The sequence below is a fragment of the Scyliorhinus torazame genome, chromosome 3 (genome assembly GCF_047496885.1).
Source record: "Scyliorhinus torazame isolate Kashiwa2021f chromosome 3, sScyTor2.1, whole genome shotgun sequence".
NCBI classification, from domain to species: Eukaryota; Metazoa; Chordata; class Chondrichthyes; order Carcharhiniformes; family Scyliorhinidae; genus Scyliorhinus; species Scyliorhinus torazame.
In genome coordinates, this window is record NC_092709.1 from 191501803 (window position 1) to 191518842 (window position 17040).

General features: G+C 43.0%; 1 protein-coding gene across 4 annotated transcripts in view; it reads right to left on the reverse strand.

Annotated features, from left to right (window-relative positions):
* The window catches only part of atp8a1 (ATPase phospholipid transporting 8A1), a 508819-nt gene that overhangs the window by 223775 nt on the left and 268004 nt on the right, over positions 1–17040 (reverse strand). For all 4 annotated transcript variants that reach the window (XM_072496670.1, XM_072496671.1, XM_072496674.1 and 1 more), the window contains one exon: positions 14293–14342. In XM_072496670.1, the coding sequence (XP_072352771.1) occupies positions 14293–14342 (50 nt within the window). The remainder of the gene's footprint in view (positions 1–14292; positions 14343–17040) is intronic.

Consider the following 17040-nt stretch of genomic DNA (forward strand, 5'->3'; position numbering starts at 1 on the left):
AGAGAAGTGGCGTGTAGCTCTCCGATCTCTGTTGAAAAGAAACTCTCTCTCCCCTCCCCCTCCCTCCCCTTCCATGTACACGGGAAACAGCCCAAAGCACCAGGGCAACCCCCCTGCCTCCCCACCCTCACACATACAAGCGTCAGGGCAAACCCCCTCCCCTTCCTCACACAAGCAACATGGTAAGCCCCTCAACACAAGCGATGGTGTAACACCACACACAGAAAACAGGGTAAAACCCCACATGCACAAGCGACGGGGAACCCCCCTCATGCACAAGCAATGGGGCAAACTACCCTACCCACCATGGGGGAAAACACCCTCCACACGAGAGCTGCGACATCCTTCTCCCACAAAAAAAAAAGGGAAAATCCTAATGGGGCTCTCCAGAGAACCCGCCACTGGAGCAGCCACCCTAGCAGTGCCACCCTGGCAGTGGGGCATTGCCCAGGCATGTCCCTTCACCACCCCCCGGGGCTGTGCTTACTTTTGCACCTTACGATGGGTTCATATGTGGGGAAGCCCTTTAAAAATATATATATTTTAATTCACCATTTAAATTTACACCCCACCAACAAACAGTAAACGGTAAAGAATACAATGTCAATCCCCTTATTAACAACAACGATCCCATCCTCCCACCACCCCCCAAACTACGGCCCGCATAACAATATAAGCATCAAATAAAACAAAACCTCCCAAGGAAGAAAAAGAGAGAAAGGAATCAAGAATCGCCCATGGTCACCATTTACATATATAGTCCATCCCCCCAACCCCCCCCCCCCCCCCCCCCCCCCCAATATTCAATGCCATCCAATCCCCGAAAGAGTACTGTGAATGACGCCCATGAATTTTGGACCTCCCCCACCACACACAGATTCCTCCCCTCCACTTCCTCTTGCAAACTCCTTCCCCCAGCCTTGGTTCCTTCCCCCAACTTTTCACCCCGGCTAGACTCACCAAAACCTGTACTACCAGGCTCCGATGGCCGCGGCCTCTCCGCCCACCTCACTCCCACTCATTGGCCGGCTTAAACCAGCCAGCGTGGAGGCCCCCGCCCGGGTTTCCTTCCTCCGGTCCCAGGAAAACAAAGAAATCCCCTTTAGCACACAACCCCAGCATACACACCAAAGCCCCAAAGAACCATCATTGAAAGTCGCTACTCTTCCCTTGTCCAAATGTACAGTGCCAACTCATTTAGGACATACACCAACACGCAGTGAAAAAATAAAGTTACATGAGGCTATATTGGTACAAGACCCGCTCTCAGTCCCAATTCTTAATTCTGCCACAGTCCTTCTGCCTTCACAAACCCCTCCGCCACTTCCGTCGTCCCAAAACAAAAGTCCTTGGATTTGTAGGTCACCCTCAACTTAGCTGGATACACTATGCTGCACTGCCCCTTGCTGTTATACAGTGCTTTCTTCACCCTGCTGAAGGCCGCCCGCCTCCTCGCCAACTCCACCGTAAAGTCTTGGTACATGGCATATACCAGCTACAGCAACACCTGCTTCTGCTTTGCAGAGCACAGGGCCTTCTTCACGCTGTACCTATGGAAACAAACAGCTACTACTCTTGACGGGTCACTCGCCTTAGGTATAGGCCTCCACGACGTATGAGCCCGATCCAATTTGCATCGAGGGGGATCGCCCCCCCCCCCACAATATCCAACATAGTGGCAAAATGCTCTGTCGGCCTCGGGCCTTCCACTCCTTCGGGCAGACCCACGATCCTCAGATTCTGCCGTCTGGATCTGTTCTCCAGGTCTTCCATTTTGGCTCGAAGACCCTTGTTAGTCTCTATCACCGTCCGCAGCTCCTTCCCCATCGAGGGTTGTTGATCATTGTGCTGCGATAATGCCTCTTCCACGTCCATCAGTGTCTCACCTTGCTCCCGCATCTCCGCCGCTGCGCTCGATACCGCCGCCCTCACCGGGGCAATCGCCTCCTCCACCAGCACTTTCAATGCCGCCCCCATCTCCTTCTTCATCGCCTCCATGTGCTTTGTGAGCTGTTTATCAAGTTCCACGGCCACCACCTTGGTCATTTCTTCTGCCGTGAGCAATGCGGCCTCCCCTGGTGCCCCAGCCTCCGCTTTCCTTACAGTTCCCGCGCTGACTTTTCCACTCGCCGACGGATTTTCATGAACCCCCTTTTTCACGGCCGTTTTTTTCCTAAACTTGAACATTTCTCCTCACTGTGCCTTCCTACAACTTTTTCAGCCTCTATTGCCCCTGGGACCTGGCGTTAAAACCCTGAAAATTTTATTCCTGAGTGGGAGCCCTCCAGTGTGTGGCTCGGGAAGCCCTTTAAATAGATTTAACTGCGTTTAAATTAAGTTTCCCCTCCTTTTTTCTGGGCAGCAACCTCGTTATGTCATGGAAGTGGGTCAGGGAAAATTAGAAACCGAGACTTTGCGAGCGAGAATCTCATTTTCTGATTCTTGCGCGATTCTGTGCCCACATTGTAGTTTGCGCTCACCGTGAACGTGGGTCTAAAATTGCTCGCCAAGTTAATACACATCTCTGCATGCACTACTAAAACGACAAATGCTGCCTCGTTCTTACAATCAATTGGCTAATAAGTTCCAGAATCAGATTATAGCAAACTTTCCATTAACCAGGTTTGGCGAAGCAGTTTTAAAGAAAAACAATATTTTGTCACTTCATTACTGATGCTCTGAAAAACTATTTGTTCAGGTATGTCAGAGTGATGCTTAAAAACTCTTGGAAGGTAAAATCTTCTGAGAAAGAAATCATTTTGATGGCAAGTGCAAAATCCTAATCTAGATGTAAAAATCTGCCCACATGGAGAATCAACCCTTTCCTAGCTAAAATGGGTTGAAATAGATGTAATTTCTTTAGCAGATAAAAAAGCAATTGAAGAACCTTTGTATCAGTGATTATTCCCAGCATTAGCAGAGCAGCATGCGATAAAAAATATAGGTGCATGTGTCAAAATTGAAGTTGGTCCAGTGCTTAATACTCAGCATGTGGTTATGCATTCCGGAACAAAATAAATGAAATAAAAGTTTCAGATTAATCCAACTTTTCAATGGAAATCAAAAAGCTCAGCATTGCTCTCATTTATAAAGGCACTCTAGTAGTGAAGTGATGACAACAACAATCTGCTGTCTTCATCTAGTTTAATCAGAGTATATTAATTGCCATGAACAGGTAGCTACTTGGAACCATAGCTGAGAAAAAGTGCCCGTAGGTTATCCCATTCTGTGGCAGTTGATGCCTTTGACAGAAATGACTTCACAAGCACTCCATTCACTCCCCGGTGACATATTATATAATGTTTATGGTTCCCTCAATAATAAACAATAGTAAAACATCTGCAAAGACACTTCAAAATGAGTTTTAAAGATGTCTTGTAATATGCTGTATTAAAAATCATTCCTCCAACCAGACTGTTGCCTGTGCTGGCACATGGAGCCATCAATAACGGGTCAGATTTTCCAGTCAGCACTGAAGGAACAGTGCTTATTGTTCAGCTAACAGCTGTCCACAAAGTTTTTGTGGACTTTAGAATGCATACTTGTTCTAATCTGCATCTGGTGCAGTACAGCACCCTTTAAATTTGTAAACGTTTTGAAGGAATAGCTACTTATTTCTCTATGTTCTCTCACATAACTTATTTTTCATAAAAGAAGTTGAAAATAATGACCGAAGAAGTGAACTGGGTTTGGCTGCAGATATGATAGTTTTAATACATCAGAAAACAAAAAGATCACAATTATTACGGTGCAGGAGGCCATTCCACCCATCGTGTCTGCACTGACTCTCCAAATAAGCATTATGACTCAATGCCATTCCTGTGCCTTCCCCCCCGTAACCCTGTCCATTGTTTCTACTCAAGTTATCTAATGTCCTCCTCAATGCCTCGATTGAACCCGTCTCTCCACCACACTTCCAGTGCAGATTCCAGACCCTAATTACTCGCCGTGTGAAAAAGCTTTGCCTGACTTTCATTTGCTTCTTTTGAAAATCACTTCAAACCTGTGCCCGGACTCTTGATCCTTTTACAATGGAGAACAGTTTCTCCCTATTTACTCTGTCCAGCTCCCTCATGATTTTGAACGCCTCTATCAAATTTCTCATCGCCCTTTTTCACTCCATGGAAAGCAATCCTAAACTCTCCAATCTATCTTCATAACTAGTGTCTCATCCCCCGAACCATTCTTGTAAATCTCTTCTGCACTGTAGGAATTCTATGAATCTATGAAAATTAACACCTCAGAAATAAAACAGGAACTGAAAGGGAGGGAGGAATTTAAGAAAAGTACAATCACCAGGGAAATGGTATGGAGCAAATTGTTGGTGCTAGGGCTTCCCAGGCCTTGATAAATTTTACCCTAGGGTCTTAAAAGAAGTGGCTAGTGTGTTGCTTTTAATTATCCAAAATTCCCTAGATTCGGGGAAGGTTCCGTTAGATTGGAAAATAACAAATGTATCTCCTCCATTTCAAAAAAGGAGAGAGGAAGTAGAAACCTACAGGCCAGTTAGTGTAATATCTATCAAAGGGAGAATGTTCAAAGCTATTATTAAAGAAGTTATGGAAGAGTGCTTAGAAAAGTTCAAGGCAATCTGGTAAGAGTCAACATGGTTTTGCGAGAAGGAAATCCTGACCAATTTATTAGAGTTCTTTGACAAAGGAACATGTGCTGGGGTAAAAGGGAACTGTTGGATGTACTGCACTTGGATTTCCAAAAAACATTTGATGAGGTGATAAGGAAAGATGTACCTGCCCTGGAAGTTCAGAGACGGTTTGCTGGACTAATAGCTGAAATGGGAAGGTTGTCTTATGAGGAAAGGTTTGACAGAGGAGGCTTGTATCCATTGGAGTTTAGAAGAGTAAGAGGAGACTTGATTTGAACCTATAAAGATCCAGAGGGGTCTTGACAAGGTAGATGCAGATAGGATGTTTCCTGTTTGGGAAGATCTAGAATGTTTAAAAATAAGGATTGCCCATTGAAGACAGATGTGGATTTTTTTCTGTCAGAGAGTGGAGAGTCTTTGGACCTCTCTTCCTCAAAGGCAGTAGATGCACAGTCTTTGAATATTTTTAAGGCAGAGTGAGATAGATTCATGCAAGGAGGTGAAAGGCCATGGGGTAGGTGGGAATGTGGAGTTAAAGTTACAATCAGATCTCCATGATCTCATTGAATGGTGGAAGCAGGCCCAAGGGCCCTAGTTCTGCTCCTAATCCATTTGTTCACCTGGATGTCAGCTAAGCTCCATGGCCATTTGGAGACACTGGAGAGAAATATTGAGAGGTGGTGGTGAGGTTGAGCTGGAATGTTGGCAGCGTACATGTGGAAACAGTCACTAGGCGTTCAATGATGTCAAGTTCAGTAATACATAAAGTGATGTGAGAACATGGCAAAATTCTGAAGACAAATTTAGGTGGATTTATGTTCTTATCTACAATGGGAATTTCTGCCTTAAAGGGGTTGCCCACTTGCTTCCATTAGTTTCAAAACCAGCAACCTTGGGACTACTTTGTTGCCCCATTTTGGATCTTGCCAGTGTTAGATATGAACATAAGAATTAGGAGCAGATGTAGGCCACTCAGCCTTGTTCTGCCATTCAATAAGATCATGGCTAATCTGGCTTTTCAGAGAAAATAAATCAGAACCTTAATTCTTTATATAAAACCATTGATGTCATCTAACCATGAACTTCTTGATTTAACTCACTTATACTTGTATCAGAGTTGTTAATCTCTTATTTTGCGCATCACCTTGGTGTCTCAATTTTTAAAATAGTTCAATTGAAATCAAAAATATTCATTTAAAAGTCACTTCCTCACTATCAAAAATATAAATTACTCGCATCATAAAAGATTCGGGTTGCTTATTTTGTGGTGTACATTTCCAAACGCAGATTATTCTTTGCTGCAGTGAAGGCAAAGTAAATCAAAAAGGTACATGCTGTCTGAACAGCAGATATTAATTCAATTGAAACTCAAAATTAATCTGGGAAAAGTTGACAGTGAGAGCAGCTGGAAAGGAGTATACATGGCAACAGCAGAATGCACAGCATGTAACAGGAGTTACGTAATTCTTCATTTTCACAATGACAGGAACGGCAAGATATGTATCACAAAAAGTATTAATGTAGAGGACATATGTACTGCAATTTTCAAAATGGCAATACGCATTTGGGCTATAAATTATTGTTGGCCATTTTAACGCAGCATATTCAAGGCCTTTTTTAAGCTGATACGTACAAAATGATTCCTACCACTTTAGTCATGAATACATATGTTGTATTTTTAGGGGTGGAAGAAAGGGTACAGGAAATCATAGTCCAAGATCTGCAAGATAGTTCCATGCAGAGTCATAGTACAATGGCATGGAAGGATGTGTCACTGAGGGCAGCAATCATTGTAAGATTTACTGCAGCATTGAATGTTGGTGAGTGAAGTTAAAGGAATTGATAAGTGAGGATATTGAAGAAGGAGGAAGTTAGAGAAATAGTACAGGGCTAATCAAAACACAAATAGGATTCCAGTAATACAGAAGTGTGAAGGTTGGAATGATAATATACCTTGTTGGATAGGTATACGGAGTTTGAAGCTTTGCTTCCAGCTGCACTGAACACTGAAGTAGCACATTACTTTAAGAAGTTTTTGAGTCTAGAATCTTGTGCAATGAATTGCAGGACTAAATGTTTCTTAATTAGTTAAAATAAGGGACGACATGGTGGCACAGTGGTTAGAACTGCTGTCTCAGTGCCAGGGACCCGGCTTCGATTGTGGCCTTGGATGACTGTGTGGAGTTTGCAAGTTCTCCCCATGTCTGCGTGGGTTTCTTCGGGATGCTTTCCTCCCATAGTCCAAAGTCATGCAGGTTAGGTGGATTAGCCATGATCAATACACGGTGTTGCAGGGATAAGGTGGGCCTACATAGTGCTCCTTTGGAGGATTGGCGCCGGTGCGATGGGCCGAATGGCCTCCTTCTGCAATCTAGGGATTCTATGGAATGAAATGCAACAGAAGCAGAACTTGAACCCACAGGAGAATCTTTTCCCAAGTCTGGTTCAGAATCTGCAGAGTTGAAATATTTTAACTTTAATGAGCTTCAACCGATTACTAAATAGTCCTTTTTTTCTTTTACTTTCTTCTTCCCCATATACAAGGTAATTCCCCTTTCACATTTTTGGGTATTTCTTCAAGTATACTGGACTTGGAATGAGGATTTATTTGATTGGAAAATGAGAACCACTTTACCGACGTGTAAATTTCGGTTTAATAAATATCACACGGCTTGCTGCAGAAGTTTGCTTTTGTGGAGCTTTTCCAAAGATGACATCCTCTCATGTTAATTTCATCCTTCCTTCCTTAATTGGTTGTTGTGCTGTCCTACTGAACAGAGCAGATGGAACACCTTTTTCCAAGTTTCATTATGATGTTCCAAAACAGGTAATTTGTTAGGTACTGTGCAACAGTCTCATCCTTGGATTTTCTTTCCTTTATGAGGAAACAGTCACACACCTGTTCTTTATCCCACAATAAAATGGTTAATTTGGCAAAATCAGAACGGAACAATCCTGGATGCAAACCTATGCCCTAGGATCCCACTGCAGCAACATGTTAATTGTAGAATGAAACAATCAGCCAGTTAGGTTCTGTGATTGTAATTTAGCAATTAAACATAGCTAAAGCTATCTTCAATGATGACATGGATAAAAAGTCCCTTTAGTGTCAAATCCAAATAAATACTGTTTTCAAATAATGTTTTCAACCTCGATATTGCTATTCTCCAAAACCATTAGCTGTAAACCAAATAGTGCAGTCCATTTACCTTCTGACTATTGATGGAAGTACTAAGTCATGGTAAAAATATGGAATTCCTAGTTTTCCTTTTCATGACTGGAATATGAGGAAGTATGTGGTACAGCTCTATTGTTGGGTGGGCAAGCAGATTATTTGCTGTTTATTGTATCAAGTTGATAATTTCAGTCTTTGTCCAGGGCTAATTATTACCTACACTGGAGTACTGGAGTGGGTGTCGAATTTAGTACATGCTACTTTCTAATGTAATTTTTAATGTAAGTTAATTAAGAAGCTTCAAATATACTTGTAACTTACACAAGTTCCATATCATGTTTATTAAAGAAATTTAAATTTAAGCAAATGAACTCAGCTGCATTTTGCAGCACCAGTTCTCTATTTGTAAAGCATTATGGAGGAGCTGAAGAAACCGGAAAATCAAAAGGCCATGAACCAGAAACTCAACGAACTAGGAGACGGGCAATCAGGGCCCTCTGTTATTCAGTGCAACATCAAATTGCATCTGATACCGCAGTTACACAGATACCAGCGCCTCAGCAAGGAACTATGCATGTGCAGTATGTAGTCCAGGGCTGCAACCACGTGGCCCTGAGGCAGTGCAGAGAATCAGCGTGCAGAGAATTCTTGGTCCACTGGATACTGGGGAAGTATCAGTTTAGAAAGAGGCTAATGTGGAATGTGTGTTTCAAAAGACTGAAAAAGGACAGTGACAGATCCATTTGTCTTAATTAAATCCAATGTAAAATATACAAGTATTTATTCTTGGTGTACACTTGAGGATTATCTGTACAATAATAATCTAGCAAATGTTAAGATTCATGGGGTCAGAAGGGAATAAACGGACTAAACAGTTCGCCAGAAATGTCAAAGAGGTGAATGTCCAAATGGATTGTGCCAAGTCCGCAACATGCCTTACCCAGACTTTTGGTATGCATTTAACAGAAGTTCCACACATGAGACTATTAATTAAATTGAAAATTGTGGGAAGCTGGAATAATCTAGTGTAGGATTACAAAATTAACTGAAAGACAGGAATAACAGGGTACTTTGTTACAAGAGTCACATTTGGGTGGCAGCAATAGAGCATTTACTGAATGGAATATCCAAGGCCGAGTGGGGCTGTTTATAATTTATAACAACAACAAACACAGAAACCCAATGAAATTTGATCACATTTCCAGAGAACAGCAAATCAGAAAGGTCAGTGGAATCAGAACAGACAGCTCAGATATTACCAAAGCAAGCTGAACAAAATATTTACATCGGCAGAATAATAGACGATATTGATTATAGACACTTAAGGTACTGTATATAGGAAGGAGGAATATTCCATGAACGGCATTCCATTTAGTTAAGAAAACCAAAGGACATCCATTAGTCTAGAGGCAATAGTAAACACGGCCAACCAATACAGAATAATCAACAAAGCCAATAGGTTGTTGAATCACAGTCAAAACAGCAAAACACAAGTCAGACAAAGTCTATAAAAGTGAAAAATATTGATGAAAAAAAGACATGTTGAAGCTTTTAGTCTTGCAGGCATCAGAGCGCTTCGCAAGAATAACGATACAAGGGAAAACATTGATTTGTAGGACAAGGAAGTATTGATTAGTTAGCAAGTAGAGACTGATTGGTAGATGTATTGCCATGGAGAATAACCAGGTGACTAACAGTTAACTGTTGAGCATTGCTTGAAATTTAAACTAGGCAGTTTGACCATGGTTGGTAAAGGCATTGCCCTGAGGAATGAGTCAGCAAATAGCTGTCACTGATTTGGTTTAGCCGAAACAGGCACAGTATGCAAAGAACGGGGTCCTGCGTGTTAATATATGTATATTAATATAAATTGTTTTCATAGAATTCTTACAGCGGAGAAGGAGGCAATTCGGCCTATCTTGCCTGCACCTACCCTCTGAAAGAGCACCATACTCAGGCCCACGCTCCCATCCGATCCCCGTAACCCCACCTAATCTTTTTGGACACCAAAGCACAATTTAAAGTGGCCAATTCACCTTTCCTGTACATCTCTGGACTGTGGGAGGAAGCCAGAGCACCCGGAGGAAATCCATGCAGAATTGGGGAGAACAGGCAAACTCCACACAGATAGTCACTCGAGACTGGAATTGAACCCGGGTCTCTGGTGCTGTGGGGCAGTAGTGCTAACCACTTTGTTACCTTATCAGTTCACGATGAAAAGCTTGAACATGTCTTTTTTTTCCCCAGCAATACTCAAGTTCTGTACTCACATACAATCTGACCAATTTTATATGTCAGATATTGCATTCAATTTAGTCACAAAGGCAGAAGGAAGGCATTTAATTATTGGACACAAATACAGAGAATAGCTACATGTATGTTCGTGATGTTTGAAGCTTTGAATCACCAAGGAAAGATTTGAGAAACTTGGACTTTTTGAACTTAAGGTATGTTGAAGGTGATATATCAAGTATAACCAATAATATGAAAAAGGTAAATGCAGAAAATTACTTTAACACAAAGGGCCACCAATTAAAACTAGCAATAGGTAATCTTGAAATTATTAATCACACATAGATTGATTAACACATGGATAATAATTACCCCCCCCCCCACAATATCTCCACTCTATAACTTTTGCACATCTCTGCAATTTCCCACAGATTAGCTCCTTTAAAGTCTACTAATATCATCATATGAACACAAGAAATAGAAGAGTAGGCAATGCAGCCATTTGGCCTAACGAGCCTGTCAATAAGATCATGGCTGATCTCCCTGTCCCCCATAACCATTTACTCCTTTGTCAATCAAAAAATACATTCAAGTTTGAGTTGGCCCAGCCTCCACTGCTTGCTGGGGGAGATAACTTCAAGCACCCATTGACCCTCAAAAGAAGAATTCCTCTTTATCATTCTGTCCTTGTCCCCTTCAGAGATATCTCCTCTGTCCAACACTACAATGTCTTCCATAATTACATCAGATGTATTGTAAAGAACATCAAATTTTGCTTTAAATTGATTAAAGTCAAAATTATTATCGGTGGATATATTAGGTTGTCTCCAAAATCTTCAACCTCCCTAAGCTCAGTATCAACTTCCAGCACATGACTTGGTACAATCTCATTTTGGCAGAAAAGGGGTTTTGCGATGACCAGTATAGGGCTGCTTTCACTCAGAAAGATAAGGAAAATGATCTTGAAAACTCCAAGAATCTCCCGTCTGGTCACTTCTGTGAGATAGCCGAATAGCTGTATTCACTCCCACAACAGACCTGGGGCGGGATTCTCCCAACGGTGTTTTACTCCGGCGTCAGCACCCGTACCGGGACCCCATTCTGCAGCCCACAAAGAGCTAGGACAGCTGCCGCTCCAGCTGCCGATCCCGGCCTCGCAGGTTCCGTGCATGCGTAGTTGGGCTGGCGGCAACTAGCGCATGCGCAGTGGCCTTCTTCCCTGCGGTGGCCCCAACGCCAAATGGTGCAGGGCTACAGGAGCCGGCGTGGAGGAAAGGAGGCCGGGGGGGGGGGGCAGAGAGGCCGGCCCGCCGATCGGTGGGCCCCGATCGCGTGCCAGGGCACTACGGAGGCCCCCCCCCCCCCGGGGTCAGACCACCCCCCAATAGGCCGCTCCTGGACCCTTCAACTCCGAGGTCCCATCGGCTCAGAGGATGTTAGCTCGGCGCCGGCTGGACTCGGCATTTTGTTGACGGCTGCTCGGCCCATCCGGCCCGGAGAATCAGCACGCCGGCCCGTGTCGGCACAGGCCGGAAAGTCGGCGCATACCCCGACCGGCGGCGCGCCGATGGCGCGTATTCTCCGCACTGCGGAGAGTTGCGTCCCGGTGTCAGGGCGGCGTGGTGTGATTCGCGCATGCCGATTATCCGACCCGGCGGAATTCCACCCAAGATGTTAAACTGAGACTGCAATTCTCCAGTGCATGTAGAATCGCTATGTTGTTTTTCACAGCAAACCAGAGGAACTCTTCTCTATTTTCACCGACATCATGAGAGCACACTCACTGCAGTTCATATGACCTTGTTGCGCATAAAGTGGCTGCCACATTTCTCTACACCAAAATAGTGACCACATCCCAGAAGTTCTGAAGTAATTGCAAAGCAATTAGAATTTCCAGCAATAACATCCGAGTGACTTTTCCTTCCTATTTGTCTTTTGTTATTTTCAGCATATTAGTACAAATATTTGGGTTACCAATACTCATACGAAAGCATTCGGGGAAAACAAGGTTGATACATGCATGTCTACAAGTTTGCAGCTACGGTAACAGACTGAAATACTGTCATGTTAATTAACTGACAGTTCACCCACTCATCTCAACCTTAGACACCTTTGCCCCCAAGCAATATTGAATTTCTTATGCCCACTCTTTGAGCACAATCTGGCCTTTACCCTCTCCACACTGTTCAGCAGTATAGCTTTCAGTTACTCTTTACAGGCGGGACATTAGCAGAGTGCTTCACAACTCCAGGGTCCCAGGTTCAATTCTCGGCTTGGCTCACTGTCAGTGCAGAGTCTGCACATTCTCCCAGTGTCTGCGTGGGTTTCCACCCGGTGCTCCGGTTTTCTCCAACAGTCCAAAGATGTGCAGGGGAGGTGGATTGACCGTGCTAAATTGCCCCCTAGTGTCCAAATAGGTTAGCTGGGGTTACGGAGATGGGGTGGGGGCATGGGCTTAGGCCCTTTCCAAGGGCCAGTGCAGACTCAATGGGCCAAATGGCCTCCTTCTACACTGTAAATTCTAGGATTCTACGATTATGGTGACATTATGATCTTTATTTTCAAGATGAAACATGTCACGCATAATAGCCCTAAATATTATAGCTGAAGCAATATTCATTGCTCAACTCTAATTACCCTAAGGGCATTATGAAGTGACTATAATCACATATAGACCAGGCTACACAAGGGCAGCAGGTTGTCTTCCCCGATTCCTGAACCAATTTTGTTTTTATGGGGGTTTTTTCAGATGCCTGTTAGTGTCTTCATTTAATTATCCTCCTTGAAGTTATAACCATCTTCCAAAAACTTGGGTATGGAGTTCATCTCTTTTGCTCACAGCTGTGACTCTGAGCTGAATTTAGATTGTGCAACCTGAACACAAGTACCACAATTTTCCAGAAAGCATAGGTATTGTTTAGTCAGCAATACTGATAGGATATTTTTCCCCACCTTCTGACAAGTAGCTTTTCTTCAAACAATTTGCAAAAACAGGAGGAAAAGTTTCAAATGTTTTACTTCATTTTTGTGAGTTTTTAATAAAAGGGAACCTATGCATGTGTAAATATAAGTTTGTTATGTACGAGAGAAAAAGACTAATGGTTTGATTATGGATCAGTTGTAGTCTTGGACTTGTATTCTATGAAGTATATGAAACTCATGAAGGGCAGAGGACCGGAAAAATAGCGAGCAACTGCATATTCTTCATTTAACGTTGCTGAAATTTTAAACATACCAAAGGAGAATCTTATGACCAATCAATTACTCACCCATTATTGACAGACAAGACCAAGACTAATGGAGTACCCCCATGAGATTCGAATTTAAAACACCGTTGAAATGGGGTGGGAGAGAAAGAGAGACATCTTAAAAGATAAGGGGAAGAGAAGTAGAATAGATGGGAGATGGTGAGGTAGTGGCAATGTCACTGGACCAGCGATCCTGCAGTCCAGGCTAATGCTCTAGGATATGGATGTAAAGCTAGTCAGAGTAATGGTGACTGTGAAAATATCATTGATTGTTGTGAAAACCCATCTGGTTTACTACTGTCCTTGAGAGAAGATAATCATAGAATTTACAGTGCAGGAGACTGCCATTCGGCCCATCGAGTCTGCACCGGCACTTTGAAAGAGCACCCTACTCAAGCCGACACCTCCACCCTATCCCCAAAACCCAGTAACCCCACCCAACACTATGGGCAATTTTTTGGACACCAAGGGCAATTTAGCATGGTCAATCCACCTAACCTGCACATTTTTGGACTGTGGGAGGAAACCGGAGCACCCGGAGGAAACTCACGCACACACGGGAAGAACATGCAGACTCTGCACAGACAGTGAACCAAGCCGGGAATCGAACCTGGGACCCTGGAGCTGTAAAGCAATTGTGCTAACCACCATGCTGTCCAATCAGCCGTCCTTACCTGGTCTGGCCTAAATGTGACGCCAGACCCACAGCAAATAGTTGACTTTTAATCGCCTTCTGACGTGACCAAAGAAGAAATCAGTTCAATGGCAATTAGGGATAGGCACCGAATGGTGACCTCGTCAGTAATGACCATATCCCATGAGAGAATAAAAGGGACCAAAATAGAAGCAAAAATGGAAAATATTTGGGAGAGACGCATAAGAGAACGCAGAAGCAGAAGAAAGGCAGAGAAAAATAGCTTTAAAATGCCATTAGAGAGCCGCGTAAGAGAGTGACCATGTTCTCTGGCTTAACATGTGCAATGCTGCAAAAAATCAACTAGCTTAACTTTAAAATCATTTAAGTGAACATTTACCTCGTGAACTCAAGGACATTGAGCAGTTCATATTTTTCTTCTTGCCCAAACTAGAATAGAAGAAAAGATTTATTACATCACCAAACAAAACCCATTGATCTGTGCTTTTCTTTCCAAACCTCAAACACTATCAAGAGAAAAAGGATAGACAGTGACTCAGTTAAAGGGAGAAAAAGCAAAATGTTTTTCATTGATTTTGGTTTAGTGTCATTCTGATAAATATTGGAGCAAATAGACAGTTCCTTTTAAAGCTGTCAATCAGAATCTACATTTTGTGTGGTATTTTTGCTCTTGGCACCAGCACACCTCATCAAGGGTTAGATCACAAGCAAAATTTACCCAATTGCAAAAATCGTAATCTCAAGTGAATCATGTTAAATTACCTACTATACATATGAATTACCTTATTTCTTGAGTGGTATAACACTTTAATTGTCTTATTATGTCAGAACCATCAAACAATACATGATTTTTGAAATGCACTGACTTGTTTTGGCAAATACAGCAGCCATGCTAAGTCAGCATCGCTCAACAAACAGAAATGAATAGTCAGTGAATTGAGTTTAGAGTCAAGTTTAGAATGCTGGCTAAGTCAAGGAAAAGTCCTTGCTCTTCTTATAATGGTATTAGAAGAAATTTAATGCCCACCATGGATGACATACAAGTGTAAATTTTCTGAATTCATGCCAGTGGCAAGTAACTTAACCTGCCACTCGCATAATGGATGAAAAATCACATGCAGTGCGGTTGCCGTTTACCAAAATGGGTAGGTGGAGGGAGATGTCGCTCATCATCAGCAAGGATTCAGAAAATACCTCTTCTAAAACATTGAGATTAACTGTTGTTGTGCTTCGCCACTCTGAAATCTGCAGAGGTTTGTTAGCGTAGATTCTGGAATGGGGAGGGGGAGGGGGGCTGCATTGTCAGAAAAATCAGAACCAGGCCTTTCAAGTGTGAAATTAGCAAACAATTCTTCATCACTTGGTAGATGTTTGGAACTCTCTTTCAAAAACAGCAACTGAAGCCATATCAGTTACTAATTTTAAAACCGAGATTCTGCACTGTACATTTTATGATTCTATGATTTTTGTCAGCCAAAGATGGAGAGATTTTTGGGACATTGGAACCGGTTCTGGGGGTGGTGAGACCATTACAAATTGGATGGTCTACACCTGGGCAGGACTGGAACCAATGTCCCAGGGGTGCATTTGCGAACACTGTTGGGGAGGTTTTAAACTAATGTGGCAGGGGGATGGGAACCAGATTAGGAAGTTAGAGGTCAGTAAAGAGGCAGCAACTAAAGCCAGTAAGGTACTAGATAATAAACTCAATGTGACTAAGGGGAAGAGTAGACAGGGAAGAGATGATGAACGCAAAGGGACAAGTGGTCTGAGGTGCATTTGTTTCAATGAGCGAAGTGTAGCAGGTAAGACAGGTGAATTTAGGGCTTGGATTAGAACCTCGGAATATGATGTTTTTGGTATTACTGAGACTTGGTTGAGGGAAGGGCAAGACTGGCAACTAAATATCCCAGGGTATAGATGCTTCAGGAGGGATAGAGAGGAAGGTAAAAGGGGTGGAGGAGTTGGATTACTGGTCAGAGATGATATCACAGCTGTGATTAAGGAGGGCACGATGGAGGATTCGAGCACTGAGGCAATATGGGTAGAGCTAAGAAATAGGAAGGGTGCAGTAACATTGTTGGGACTTTACTACAGGCCTCGCAAAAGCGAGCGTGAAGTAGAGGTGCAAATATGAAGACAGATCATAGAAACATGTGGTCGTGATGGGAGATTTTAACTTCCCCAACATTGAATGGGACTCATGTAGTGTTGGAGGTGTAGATGGAGCAGAATTTGTAAGGCGCACCCAGGAGAGTTTTTTTAGAGCAGTATGTAAATAGTCCAACTTGGGAAGGGGCCATACTGGACCTGATTTGGGGAATGATCCCGGCCAGGTGGCTGAAGTTTCAGTCGGTGATTACTTTGGGAATAGCAATCACAATTCCGTAAGTTTTAGAATACTCATGGACAAAGACGAGAGTGGTCCTAAAGGAAGAGTGCTAAATTGGGGAAAGGCCAAGCATAACAAAATTCAGCAGGAGCTAGGGAATGTGGATTGGGAGCAGCTGTTTAAGGGTAAATCCACATTTTAAATGTGGGAGTCTTTTAAGGAAAGGTTGATTAGAGTGCAGGACAGACATGTCCCTGTGAAAATGAGGGATAGAAATGGCAAGATTAGGGAGCCATGGATGACGGATGAAATTGTGAGACTAGCTAAGATGAAAAAGGAAGCATACATAAGATCTAGGCGACTTAAAACTGATGAAGCTTTGGAGGAATATCGGGAAAGTAGGATATAGCTCAAAAGTGCAATAAAGAGGGCTAAAAGGGGTCATGAAATATCTTTGGCTAACAGGGTTAAGGAAAATCCCAAAGACTTTTATTCGTATACAAGGAGCAAGAGGGTAACTAGAGAAAGGATTGGCCCACTCAAAGACAAAAGACGGAATTTATGCGTGGAGTCAGAGGAAATGGGTGAGATTCTTAATGAGTACTTTGCATCGGTATTCACCAAGGAGAGGGACATGATGGATGTTGAGGCTAGGGATGGATGTTTAAATACGCTAGGTCAAGTCGCCTTAAGGAAGAGGGAAGTTTTGGGTATTCTAAAAGGCATTAAGGTGGACATGTCCCCAGGTCTGGATGGGATCTATCCCAGGTTACTGAGGGAAATGTGGGACGAAAT